At 39.9% G+C, this 13477-nt stretch overlaps 1 protein-coding gene across 1 annotated transcript; it reads left to right on the forward strand.

The window, feature by feature from the left end:
* Positions 1-8443: 8443 nt before the first annotated feature.
* LOC133870400 (uncharacterized) lies at positions 8444-9051 on the forward strand. Its single transcript, XM_062307512.1, has 2 exons — positions 8444-8613; positions 8722-9051. Exons 1-2 carry the CDS (start codon positions 8454-8456, stop codon positions 8892-8894), a joined length of 333 nt encoding a protein of 110 aa, XP_062163496.1. The 5' UTR covers positions 8444-8453; the 3' UTR covers positions 8895-9051.
* Positions 9052-13477: the final 4426 nt, after the last annotated feature.

A 13477-nucleotide genomic window follows, 5' to 3' on the forward strand; every position in this document is an offset into this window, starting at 1 on the left:
TAATATGTATCATTATATGTACTTATTATATGTATAAGTATAATGAGTAGCATATATAAATATCGGTATATATATAAAACAAATAATATATATGTCTAATTGTATATATGGTATGTTAATTATATAACTCTTCATAAATTATGATACAACGTACGTACAATTCATAATCCTAATAATTACATACTTAATAAGTTAATATAGATATAAATATAATGATAGTATCATATAATCTGTCATATGATTTCAAACAAATAAGTATTATCATTTGATCTTAATTAATTAAATATGTGATATAACTTATAAGTATATTATATATAACGATTCTGTCAATTTATAAGTATTTAATTATTAAAAAAAATGTAACAATAGTTAATAAAAATATTAATAATGGTAATTATTATACTTTCATATGGTCCTATATATCTAATGATAATAATACATTCTTTTTTTTTTCCATTTTTTTTTTTTTTTTTTTAAGTCTAATGATAAATATTAAATCATATGATTCATATCTAATGATTATTTAGCATAAATGCATAACGTTATATCATATGATCTAAATTTTGATGATAACACCTAAATTGTGATTATAATGAACACCTTGGTAATTCCAATCAGACCAACCGACCAATCCTAATAACTTAATTTGAAATTATAATAATTATATTACCATTATATATGAATAATATGATTAAGTTTCAAAAGTGTCATTATATCATATGATTAATGTGAATTCATACTTATGTATGTAATTATTTATATATCTAATCGTTGTATCTAAGACTCTAAGTATTAATAATAATTACTAGATATTTAAAATCTTACATCATACTTAATCAGTATATCTAAGTATCTAAATACTTGATCATTGTATTTGTGTACTTATATGACATTATATGCTATAATTCAAACTTATAGCTTGTACCATATTTTTATAATTTATGATTGTGAATTATGAATCATATCATATCATTTGACTTATGGAATTATAATTTATATTTGATAATAATGATAAGTATAACCATTATAAGTCATAATTATTATAATTCCTAACTATCTTCTAATAATACTAATATCACATGAATCATATGATCAGATGATCTAAGTATTATCGTATGATCATATGACTCATATGATCTAAATTATCTAACAATTCTTATAATTTTAGATCTTGAATCACGTGATAATGGTAATGTAATGATTCATAAGTATCTAATAATAATACTTATAAGTTATAACATTGGATATAGTGAAACATTGATTACATGTTATATGTCAGAATGTTATATTATTATAGGATTATATAGTCCTATTATATTACATGAATAATATAATATAAATCATATGATGAAGTATCTAAATTGTCATTATATCATATGATTAAGTAATTAACAATTAAGTATTGATATTATTCAATTTTACTATTTTATATTCATATTGATATGACCAGACAATTATAACCAATTACTATTTGCTGACCATTTTTATTTGTTACTTAATTTATGCTTACATAAAGTATATTGTTTATTAATATGCTATATTATAAAAATAAGTTTTATATATATATATATATATATATATATATATATATATATATATATATATATATATATATATATATATATACACGAGTCGAGCCTTAATAAACGAGTCGAGCCTTATACGAGCGGGTTCACGAGCTTTAGTCGAGTCGAGTTTATACGAGTTTGCATCGTTTAATAATCGAGTTTGATTTTCGTGTTCACGAGTAGCTCATTTAATAATCGATTCGAGCACGAGTCGAGTTTATTCGAGCCGATCTCGAGTAAGCTCACGAGTAGCTCAGCTCGTTTACACCCCTACCTAAAACCCTACACCCTAAAAAACCCTAAACCCTACAAATATTAAAACCTAAACCCTAAACCCTAACCCTAAAAACTAAACCCTTAAAAACCTAAACCCTAACCTTAAAACCTAAAAAGAAAAAACCCTTACCCCTAAAAAAAGTATGAAAAAATGATACTTTGAGTTAACTGTTTAAAACAAACATTAAACAAACAAGCACTTTATTTGCTATAATCAAATAACATATTTCGTTTCAGACTGTTAACTCGCGTACAGAGGAATATGGACAAGTCGTGGATGTCAGCACCTAGAGGTACGACACAGTATAACGACGGGTGTAGAGCGTTCGTGGCATTCGCCGTTCGTAACTGTAGGTCTGCTGATGGCAAAATTTACTGCCCATGTAAGTACTGCCGGAATAACCAGCGGCACCCCCCAGATTACGTTCTTGCCCACCTAACAGGGGGGAAGGGAATGTCCATGGGATACGGTTTCTGGTATATGCACGGTGAGACAACCCTAAACCCTGCTGATCCTGTTCGGGGTCACGACCATCCCAGTGTCACAGATACGGCTGCATGTGGCATTGAACATGTAGAAGTCACAGAACAAGGCGGAGACCTGGAACAAGGTGGTGACATGCACGCCATGTTGCATGACGCCTTCGGCGTGCACGAAGTAGGTGACACCGATCATGTTGGCCAGCCCGGAGAAGTAAATGAAGGAACCTCTGCAAGGGACACATTGAAGTACCTTGAGTTGTTGAAGACTGCCGACAAGCCACTTCACCCCGGTACAAAGCACAGTAAATTGAGTGCTACTGTACATTTCTACAACTTGAAGTGCATTGGAGGTATTAGTAACAAGATTTTTTCTGATATTCTTGAGCTTGTCAGTCAGCTATTGCCTCCTTGCGATGAGGCATTGCCGGTTAATACGTACGAGGCGAAGAAATTCCTCAGTTCCATGGGTCTCTGGTATGAGAAGATTCCGGTGTGCCGTAATGACTGTATGCTATTCTAGAAAGACAATAAAGATCTAGATACCTGCACCGTATGTGGAGAATCTAAGTGGATGGCTGATATACATTTCGATCAGGATGGTGAGGTAATATCGTCGAGGAAAAAACGTCCAGTGAAGGTGTTGAGATGGTTTCCACTCATCCCACGGTTACAGAGGTTATTCATGTCGGAGCACACGGCGCACAATATGAGATGGCATGCAGAAGGCCGCACTAGGGACGGCGTATTGAGGCACCCCGCGGACGGTGAGGCATGGAGATCGTTCGACTCTCTACATCTGGATTTTATGACTGACAGTAGGAACGTGCGGCTTGGACTGACAGCAGATGGATTCAATCTATTTGGGAACATGAGTACATCCCACAGCACATGGCCCGTATTGCTTGTACCGTACAATTTGCCTCCTTGGATGTGCATGAAACAGACGTCGTTCATCCTGTCACTGGTTATCCCCGGACCGAGCTCACCTGGTATGGATATCGACGTCTACCTTCAGCCACTGATTGATGAGCTGTTGGAGCTGTGGGATGTAGGGGTACGAACACTAGATGCTGCGAAGATGGAGAATTTCAATATGCGTGCTCAGTTGATGTGGACAATAAACGACTTCCCGGCGTATGCAGATTTATCCGGTTGGCCTAACAAAGGTGTGAAGGCATGTCCTTGTTGCATGCATTCGACACGTTCTAAATATCTGAAGAACGGTTGTAAATTTTGTTACATAGGACACAGGAGGTACTTGCCAACCGAACATCTGTGGCGGCTGAACAGAAGAACGTTTGATGGGACTGAGGAGTTAGAATGTGCTCCTGATGTGCCTTGCGGGGACGAGATCCTCCAACAGTTGGACGGAGTTGCGTTTGGGGATGAGAACGCGGGTAAGACGAGACGGAAGAAGCGGAAGACGGGTGCACGGGGTGCTGATGATGTTGTGTGGAAGAAGAAAAGTATTTTCTTCAGATTGTCGTACTGGAAGGACAATTTGCTTAGGCACAATCTTGATGTCATGCACATAGAGAAAAATGTCATGGACAATATACTTGGCACTATTTTGGACATCAAAGGGAAAACGAAGGACAACTTGGCAGCTCGGCTGGATTTGCAGGAGATGGGGTTGAGACCTAAATTGCATCCGTTCACCGCCGCAAATGGTAAAACATTTATACCCGCGGCTTGTCACACGATGTCCAGGGAGGATAAAGAAAGCTTTTTAAAGGTGCTTCGAAATGTGAGAGTTCCAGACAGATATGCGTCGAACATTTCACGGTGTGTTCGGATGAAGGACCGTACAATTTCAGGGTTAAAAAGTCATGACAGCCACATACTGATGCAGCAGCTTCTACCAATTGTATTGCGTCAGTCATTGCCAGACAAAGTGGTCAGACCTATCGTTGAGATGTCAACATTTTTCAGAGGCATATGCTTAACCAAGCTAACCCAAGTTGAGATGGACCGACTGTAGGGTGACGTCTGTATCACACTGTGCAAGCTGGAACAGGTATTTCCTCCTGGGTTTTTTACTAGCATGGTCCACTTGGTCGTGCATCTTGTGCGCGAGTGTAGACTCGGCGGACCCGTGCAATATAGGTGGATGTACCCGGCAGAGAGGTAAAATACAGCAGAATATATATATATATATATATATATATATATATATATATATATATATATATATATATATATATATATATATATATATATATATATATATATATATATATATATATATATATATATATATATTTTCATGTAACTCGTGGCATTAAACGGGGACAAGCCCTTAATGTTTGTGTGTGCACCAGGAGTCTTGGGGGTTTCAAGTCGAATGTGCGCAACAAAGCGGCTCCTGAGGGGTGCATTGCGGAAGGTTACATAGCGACCGAGCTAGTAACGTTCTGTTCGAGATATCTAGAAAATGCATCAACCTTCCACAACAGACCTTTGAGAAACCCTGATGGTTCCAAGGGGACAGGAACGCGAGTTAGCTTGAACCGGTTGACGATGCATCAGATTCATCGTTATATTGTGTTCAACTCTGAAGAGTTTCTCAATTTGCGGATGTAAGTAGTGTTTACATATTGAACCGGATTCAAATGATATAATTGATAATAATTAGTTTTTTAATTATATCCGCTGAATGTAGGATGCACAAAGACGCTATTAGGCGATCATGCGTTAGGGGTCGCATCACAAACACTCTGATTGAAGCCCAACATCACGAGCAGTTCTGCGAGTGGTACCGCGCAAATGTAAGGAAATAGTGGTATTTTCGTATATAATATTTACTTATATTCAGTGTCAATTTAAGATAGGGTTCGACAATATGCCGCTATTAACCGATGTATTCTTTTAATATATGAAATGATAACATAGGTTGATGGCCTTGACGATCAAGGTAGGGAGGAATTGGGGCTGAAATTGGTTATGCGCAGTAGAGGGTTGAAGGAGACAGCAGTGAAGTATAACAGGTACGTGGTAAACGGGAAACTGTTCCGCACGCTAGCCCATGATGTGGGAAGGAGGACTCAGAACAGCGGCGTATGTGTGCCAACCGTTGAATGCGAAACCTACTACGGGCAGTTAACTGATGTGGTTGAGGTCGAGTACTACGATAGGACTACGTACGTCCTATTTAAGTGCAATTGGGCGGACCCCACGATGGACAGAGGATTTAGAGTCGACGATTATGGTCTAGCGTTTGTCAACTTCACTCATTTCGTCCACAGGGGAGAACTGCTTACTGACGAGCCTTACGTGCTTACATCTCAGGTAGACCAAGTGTTTTATGTCGAGGATGAAAGGAACCCAAACTGGGTTTGTGCCGTGAGGACTAAACCGCGCAACGTATACGATGTTGGTCAGGGGGAAGGGAGTAGTGATGCAGATAATGCATATCACGAGTGTGTACCGATCGTATTACCCACTGATGACCTGCATGATATGAATGATGAATTCGATCACGACAAGCCCGACATTGATCCGATTGAAGCTCCTGTTATACAATGATTGCTATATTTATTATTGGTACAATTTGCTTAAACTCAAAGTACTTTCTTATTTTGCATAGAGCTCATTGTATATTATGCATATTCTTTTTTAATATTAAAATTAAAACGAATTTCAAATAATTTGTCTCACATTTGTTCGCAGGTTTCGATGGACCAGAGACCCCCTACTTGCGCACATCGTGCACCACGCCTACCCGTGCCTTGCACGACTACATCCACACCGGCGATGTCAGGGGCACTACATACCACACCGTGGCCACACCACCCGGACGCCATTTACAGACCATTGCCCCCGGGTACGGCGGGGATGAGCAGGTCAGATCCCGGGCAGACGAGCACAGCTGGATATTCTCCTTCTCTATACCCGCCTACGTCCACACCGGCGATGTCAGCAGCACTACATACTACACCGTGGCCACACCACCCGGACGCCGTTTATAGACCATTGCCCCCGGGTACGGCGAGGATGAGCAGGTCAGATCCCGGCTAGACGAGCTCAGCTGGATATTCTCCTTCTCCATACACGACGTTCTCGCAGTTGGGGATGACCTCACCGGGTCATATTGATCGATGGTGGGCGCGAGAGTGTCATGATCTGAGCAGATTTCCGTTGTACTATCCATACCCCCTTACACCACCTATGCCAGTCAACCCTGATAGTGAGACTCAGGATGACAGATTCTCGCTGTCACAGCGGGGGGGAATGCCTATGCCGGCTATGCGGTCGGGACAGCTGTCGGCACCGGCGGGGGGCCAGGGCCCGGCACCTGGGGAGAGCCAGATGCCTGTTTATGGACAGAGCCAGTTGCCGCTTCTTGGGGAGAGTCAGGACCCAGATGTGGGGGAGAGCCAGCTGCCCCGCGAGGGGGACGATGTGATGTTGGGTCTTGATCAGTTAGCTCATGATGTCCCCCAGGATATGCCTTCGGATGACGATCATGATGATGAGCATCACCCAGAAGATGAGGTAGGCGAGGAGCATGCTGGTGACCCAGTGACCGAGCACATAGCGTTCGACCATATTCGGCTAATGGGTAAGTACATTTCTATACATCATTATATCTTAATTTAGTAAGTTCGTATAATATTTAAATTGAATTTTTAATTTATTAATATAATTAAGTTATTTAGTGTTAATATATTAACGTTTTATATTTATTGACTAGGGTATAACCCAGACGAGAGCATCTATTTTGAGGTGATTAAGGACCCAGAGAGAAATTGGGTGCTCCCGAGGGGTAAGAAAGTTGTGTTGCAGTACAATGCTGCAACACAACCCGTGGGACGAGCATGCAATCGTTATAGACGGGCTGCGGGCAAGCTGTTACGGAGCGGGTCCTACATTCACTTGCGGGACAAATGGGCAAAGGTAGATAAACAGATTAAGCAGGCTATGTGGGATGCCATAATGGTATGTGTATGAAACTAATATATGTATTTTGTGAAATTAAAGTTAAGATGATGTTTTTATTGAACTGCTAAAATTAATCATTAGATTGAATGTGCAGCAAGAATTTTATGTACCCGTATCCGTCGACCAGCGCCTGGCACAGAATGAATTCTGGGGTGATATGGGCCTTAAGCACCGTTCGTGGAAGTCGAAGTTGAGGACCCAGCTAAATATTCGAGACGGTGACACGCCATTGACAATACGTGCGAGAATGCCAGATACGTTTTTTGATAAGTATGACCGAACGGATGTGGATGACGTACTGCACGAGTGGTGCACAAAAATAAATGTGGTATGTAGGTCTTTGAATGTATTACTATAATGTTGTGTTTTTTTAATAAACAGTTCATTCAATCATAGCACATAAGTAATTAAGTGTATCAATTCTTACATTTTTTTGAGAATGTTCAATGCAAAGGCGAGGTCTGAACGAATGAAGCGGCTGCGGGAGCAGAATGACATCCCCCATAGTCTGGGGTCCAAAAGTTATGCCAGATTTAATCACGATGAGGTATGAAACAATATGTAAAAACCCTAATTCTTATTTGTGCGTAATTGTTCTTTCTTAACATTAAATGAATATCCAATGTTTGTTATATATTTATACTGTATGGCGACAGGCATCTATATCTGGCACGCCCCCCACTCGCGCCGAGTCGTTTGTGAAGACGCACACAAGGAAAGACGGCACTTACCTGAATGAGCGGACACGGGACCTATGCGTATGCTACTGTTATAGGTTATCGATTATTATTAGTTATGCGTGTGATAAAGTATTTATTAATTACCAGTGTTTTGTATGTTGACGACGTACAGGAGCGGATGACACAGAGTTTGTCCACTGATCCTGCTGCCTCGGACCCCGTCTCATCAGATACGGTGCGTTGGGCACCTGGCGACGCGTACGAGCAAGCGGTTGGGCGACTCGAGTATGCGGGTAGGGTTCGGCAGGTTGGGCCGAACGTTACTCCTGTTCGCGGGACTTGTTTCTCGTGTAGGGCCCACACACGGGGGGGACCGGCCGAGGGCACGTCTCAGGATTGGGCTGCTCACAAAATTGCGGAGATGGAAATCATGTTACGGGCCGAGAGAGAGAGGAATGACGGGTTGGAGGGCATAGTGCGGGCCGAGAGAGAGCGGGCTGACAGCATGGAGCAGCGCATACGACAATTTGATGCTATGGAGCAGCGCATGCGACATTTTGAGGCCTTCATGTCCTCTACAGGATTATCGTTCGTATGCCTTGGTGCTCAGCAGTCTTCACCTGCACACGTAGGTAGTACGTCATCTGTTAGTAGTGCGCCTGCAGGTATGGTTCATATTATGTATACACTTAGGTTTATTTTTAATTTGTTCTCATTACTTGTTTAAATTTGCATATAATATTATGTAGGTTAATTATTTTTATTACTTGTAGGTAATGCGACAACGGTTGGTCCGTTGTCGCCTTCTGGACAATTGCTGAGCCAACAATCCCCTCTCGGGACTCCATCGCCCGTTACACCATTTCTTGCGGGACAATCGACAGTTGGCGAGGTCACGCCCGGGACTGCACCTCGTGATCCGCAGCGACGTCCTCCAGATTTGTAGATATTTTGTGTATTTTTTTTTTTGTTAGTAACGAATAACTTTATTAAATCAAGATTTTCAAATTTGTTGATATTGTTGTGTAAGTAGTTATTGTTAGTAATGAATATATTTATTAGTACATGGTATTCGAATTTTTAAATATTGTTGTTTTGATTAATTTGTGCAATTTGATTTTGTGATATTTTTGGATAAAATAAATTTGGAGAATTTTAGTAAAAAAAAAAAAAAATATATATATATATATATATATATATATATATATATATATATATATATATATATATATATATATATATATATATATATATATATATATATATATATATATATATATATATTATACGTGCAGCCAAGTGGCCGCGTGTATTATTCTACACGCGGCCAACTGGCCGCGTATATTATTCTACACGCGTGTATTAATGTACACGCGGCAAATTGGCCGCGTGTATTAAAATACACGCGGCCAATTGTGCAATTAGTGTTGCCCAGATCCACCGCGTGTATGTACACGGTTACTTACACGCGGCCAACAGTTCGCCACGTGTACAGTGACCGTACACGCGGCGAACTGCAAGTGGCGAAAATCAAATTTTTTTGTAGTGCCCCTAAACAGAGAGCAATGCAGCGAAAAATACATCTCTTTTTACCACTACAAGATAGCGAGTAGCGACACCCTATGTCACACAAATAAAAACCAAGAAAAATACTAAAACATCATAATATAACTTAACATAAAAAGTAATTACAACCATGCGTAGCTGTGCCACGACTAGCACCATGGACCACACCCAGGGTGAGCTTACGGGTTGGACCCGTGGTTGCAACCCACCTTGGGGAGCCAGCCACGGGTTTATGGGTTCAGCCGGTGGCTGGCAGCACAAGGGGCTGCCGCCACCTTCTTTGGGCAAAAGTCCTAGCTAGCTAGGTAGCCACACACAATGAGATAAGGTCTACTTCGCATACTAAACATGTACGAATTCAAAAGTAGTGAATAAATATTTTCTGTAATACCCAGAGAACAAGTGGGATTCGGGTGATGAGGTAACACCCACAAATTCTCCACCTTTCCCCCGCACCCCGCGGCCACATGTCCCAAGTGGTAGCGGCTGGTGACCAATCGCACAACACAGACTGTGGGACAATCAAAGCTCACATGAATGATAGAGATTAGGTGGTGGAAAGCAGGGCCTCAAAACCCGGATAAGAGTTAAACCTGCTTTTACACCAAGCAACCAAAAGGCAAGCCATGAAAAAATACAAAAGTTGCAACTCAAGGCACACCAGATTGGCAGAGAGTTACGTTCGGCGGGACTGTGTTCCTCATTTCATTTTTCTTTTATTCTCTTTACAGTAAAAGGTAATCATATAAGCTTAACAGCACTAAAATACAACTAAAATTAAAGGAAGAAATTGGCTGGCTTTCGTAATTCAAGGCCACAAAAATTTTCCACGGTCAAAGTATGTGTAAAGTAAAGGAGTGGGTTTTGTGGTCAGTGAAATATTTTATTATTACTTCATGATCACCTCTCACATGACCCCCTTTTTCTTTTCTTTTTTTTATTGTTATTTTAATTGCAATTATTCTTTTTGGTATTGTTATTATTTTAATGTCCATTCTGTGTATGGGAAAGGTCTATTGTCCGATCTACTGTGTATATCATTTGAGACATGTGTCCTCGTGTGCGGACATGCGGGCCCAACAATGGTGATGGGATTCTCATTCGTGCGATGGATTTAGTTTCGGTAAGACGAGGAGTCAAGTGTATGGTAATTAAGCCTGTTATTTTGAAAGAAAGAAAAATAATAATTAATTAATTAATTTAAAATAAACACCAGTGGTGCATGTTTTTCCTTTTACCGTTGAAAAGAATTCATGTGGACATTATTTTCCACGTGAGATTGTGGGATTCAAGATTTGCTCACCTTCGATCAAGTGGGCTACTATTATAATACTAGCAGTTGGGGGGTAATTAAGCTGGTCAATACTGTAGGTGGACGACACCTGCCACTGCACGTGCCATCTCCTGAGTGCATCAATTGCTTGCTCTTATCCCGAGCTGCATGACGAGGACGTCGGTGACTCGGTGGGATAGAAGGCATGCATGTGACCTTGCAACACCAAATTTACGGTACATGTTTTGCAATTTTTTATTTTTAGTTTTTAGCTAGCAATTTTTTACATGATTTATGAATTTAATTCAAATACTATGCACTTAGCGAATTATGGTTTAGGGATTTCACCTGTTTAATTAAAATGGATTGGATGAGAGTTGACTTATATAATCTTATTCCATATCTCGGCCAACCTAAACCTAACACGTAACATATATGACTAGCAATTTTTTACTCGACCCGCAAACCCGATATGAATTTAGCGAGTTAGGATTGAATGATCTAATCTATTTAATTAAATAAACTAAATTATGATAGACCTACATAGTTTTATAATCATGTCTTGACTTGAATTGATACTCGTAATTATGGATGAAAATACGGATGCGGTTAATAACCGCATCTGCATCCGCAAAATGTGGTTATTACTTTTAGGTATCAACATCCTTGCGGTTATTAAATGCTATTATTATCCGCTATCTGCATATGAGCTAATGGGCATTTTGGATTACTAGATAAATCTATATGCAAGATTAAATAATACGGTTATTACAACATGCAAGCTTAAAATAAATTAGATTTTATTTGTTACACAATTCACGATTAAATAATACAATTATTACTAAATGAAAGCTTAAATAAATTAGATTTCACTTGTTACACAATTCACGATTATTAATCATAGATGATCATTGTCTCATAGTATAATCGGGATTTGGATTACCCAATGAAAAGAAAAACATTAAATGTAATAAAGTATGACTTTGAGATGATAGTAAAAAAAAAAACCTCATTAAATTCAAAACGACCTCATTTTAGTAAATTTAATTAAATATATATAATATATATTATATATATAAAGGGATACCCCAAAACTGCTATCTGCATCCGCATATGTGGATAATAAATATCGATTAAGTGCGAATAGCAGATAAGGACGGTTATTATCCATCCGCATTTTCATCCCACCCACCCACCCGTAATATATTACAGTGATACAAAAAATTAATGCGATCAGTGAAACAATAATTTATTGGTTAAGGTGTGCATGATTTTTACTTGCTTCTCCTTTTTCTTTTTTTCTTTTTTTTTCGTCTATTTTCCTTTTATGCTTCATTTGTTTCGGCGTAAAATGATTTTTGGAAAATGATTTCGGTATTTTTCGGTGTTTGGTAGGGGCGAAAATAATAGTCAATCGGGAAATAATTTCTGTTTGACCAAAAATGCTTAGTAAATTTTGTAAAATGATTTACGCTTTTTACGCTAGACGCATTCAACCCCTTTTAAACGACATAGTCGACCTTCACGTTCAAGTAGTCGATCATCACCGAAATCTTGCCAATACCGAAATTCGCCAACATCCTGTCAATATCGCCGGAATCCGGCGACCAAACTGATCGTATTCCGGCCATCCGGTCGAATTTTGGCTGGCCGGAATCTGGCTAGAAAGGCCCGATTCCGGCCGGCTAGCCGAATTTGTCCAGAAAGGCCTGATCCCGTCCGGCTGGCCGAATCTGGCCAGAATATCCAAGCCGGATTTCCTCCAGACGGATCTGTCCAGAAAATCCCGGCCAGAACGGCCGGATCCTAGCCGACTGGCCGGGATCTGGCCAAAACGTCTGAATTCCGGCCTACTGGCCGGATTCCAGCGGTTCCAGCCAGTAGGTCGGAGTCCGGCGATTCTGTGCCAGATTTCTGGCCTTTATCTCAGATTCTGGCTATAGTAGCCGGAATCGAATAAAAGTGACTAAAATCCTATCGGTCAGTAACAGAATCTCATTACCGGTAATTTTTATTAGGGCCGCAAACCCGTCCCAACTCGCACCCCTGCCCCGCCCCGCCCTGCCCTAAAATCGCTGGTTTTAATTTTTTTTTGCGAGTACGGGTTTAATTTTTACCAACCCGTGTGGGGCGGGGCGGGGCGGGGTGCAGGTTTAAAATTTTTTTTTCTCCGGATCCCCGCCCCGCCCCACCCCATGTAAATTAAAAAATAAAAACCCTAATTTTTTTTAACCTAGACTGCCCCCGCCCCCCCCCCCCCCCCCCCCCCCCCCCCATATATAATATATTTTCTTTTTCTTCTCTTCCTGATTATTCCCGGCAAGCGCCGTTACCCTTCATCTCTTCTTCCTTCTTATTCTCTTCTTCTTCTTATGTTGTTAGTTTGGGCTGGGCACCACTTTCGTACAATCATCCAAGGATATGAGATTCAAATGCTCTTATTCCTTTCCTTCATTAAGCCCAAAAGCACAAAGCACACCACTTTCACTCTCCTCCTTCACTAAACAGATTTGCAAAGCAGCTAAATACAAATTTCCCGACCCAATTCCCGAATTCGTTGATGCGGTAAGTCTATTCGTTTTGCATGTATAAACGTTGTGTTCAATAACTATTTTCTCTATTATTTGAGCTTGGTTTGTTACTTTTAATATGTTTTTAGCTTCTTCATCTTCAACCATAGTATCAATCTG

The sequence above is a fragment of the Alnus glutinosa genome, chromosome 6 (assembly GCF_958979055.1).
Source record: "Alnus glutinosa chromosome 6, dhAlnGlut1.1, whole genome shotgun sequence".
Lineage (NCBI taxonomy): Eukaryota > Viridiplantae > Streptophyta > Magnoliopsida > Fagales > Betulaceae > Alnus > Alnus glutinosa.

Bases quoted from the DNA above. Each gene is read 5' to 3' on its own strand.
- LOC133870400 (XM_062307512.1), top strand. From the start codon at position 8,454: ATGGAGCAGCGCATACGACAATTTGATGCTATGGAGCAGCGCATGCGA. The intron at 8,614-8,721 runs GTATGGTTCATA...TATTACTTGTAG, and splicing joins TGTTAGTAGTGCGCCTGCAG to GTAATGCGACAACGGTTGGT.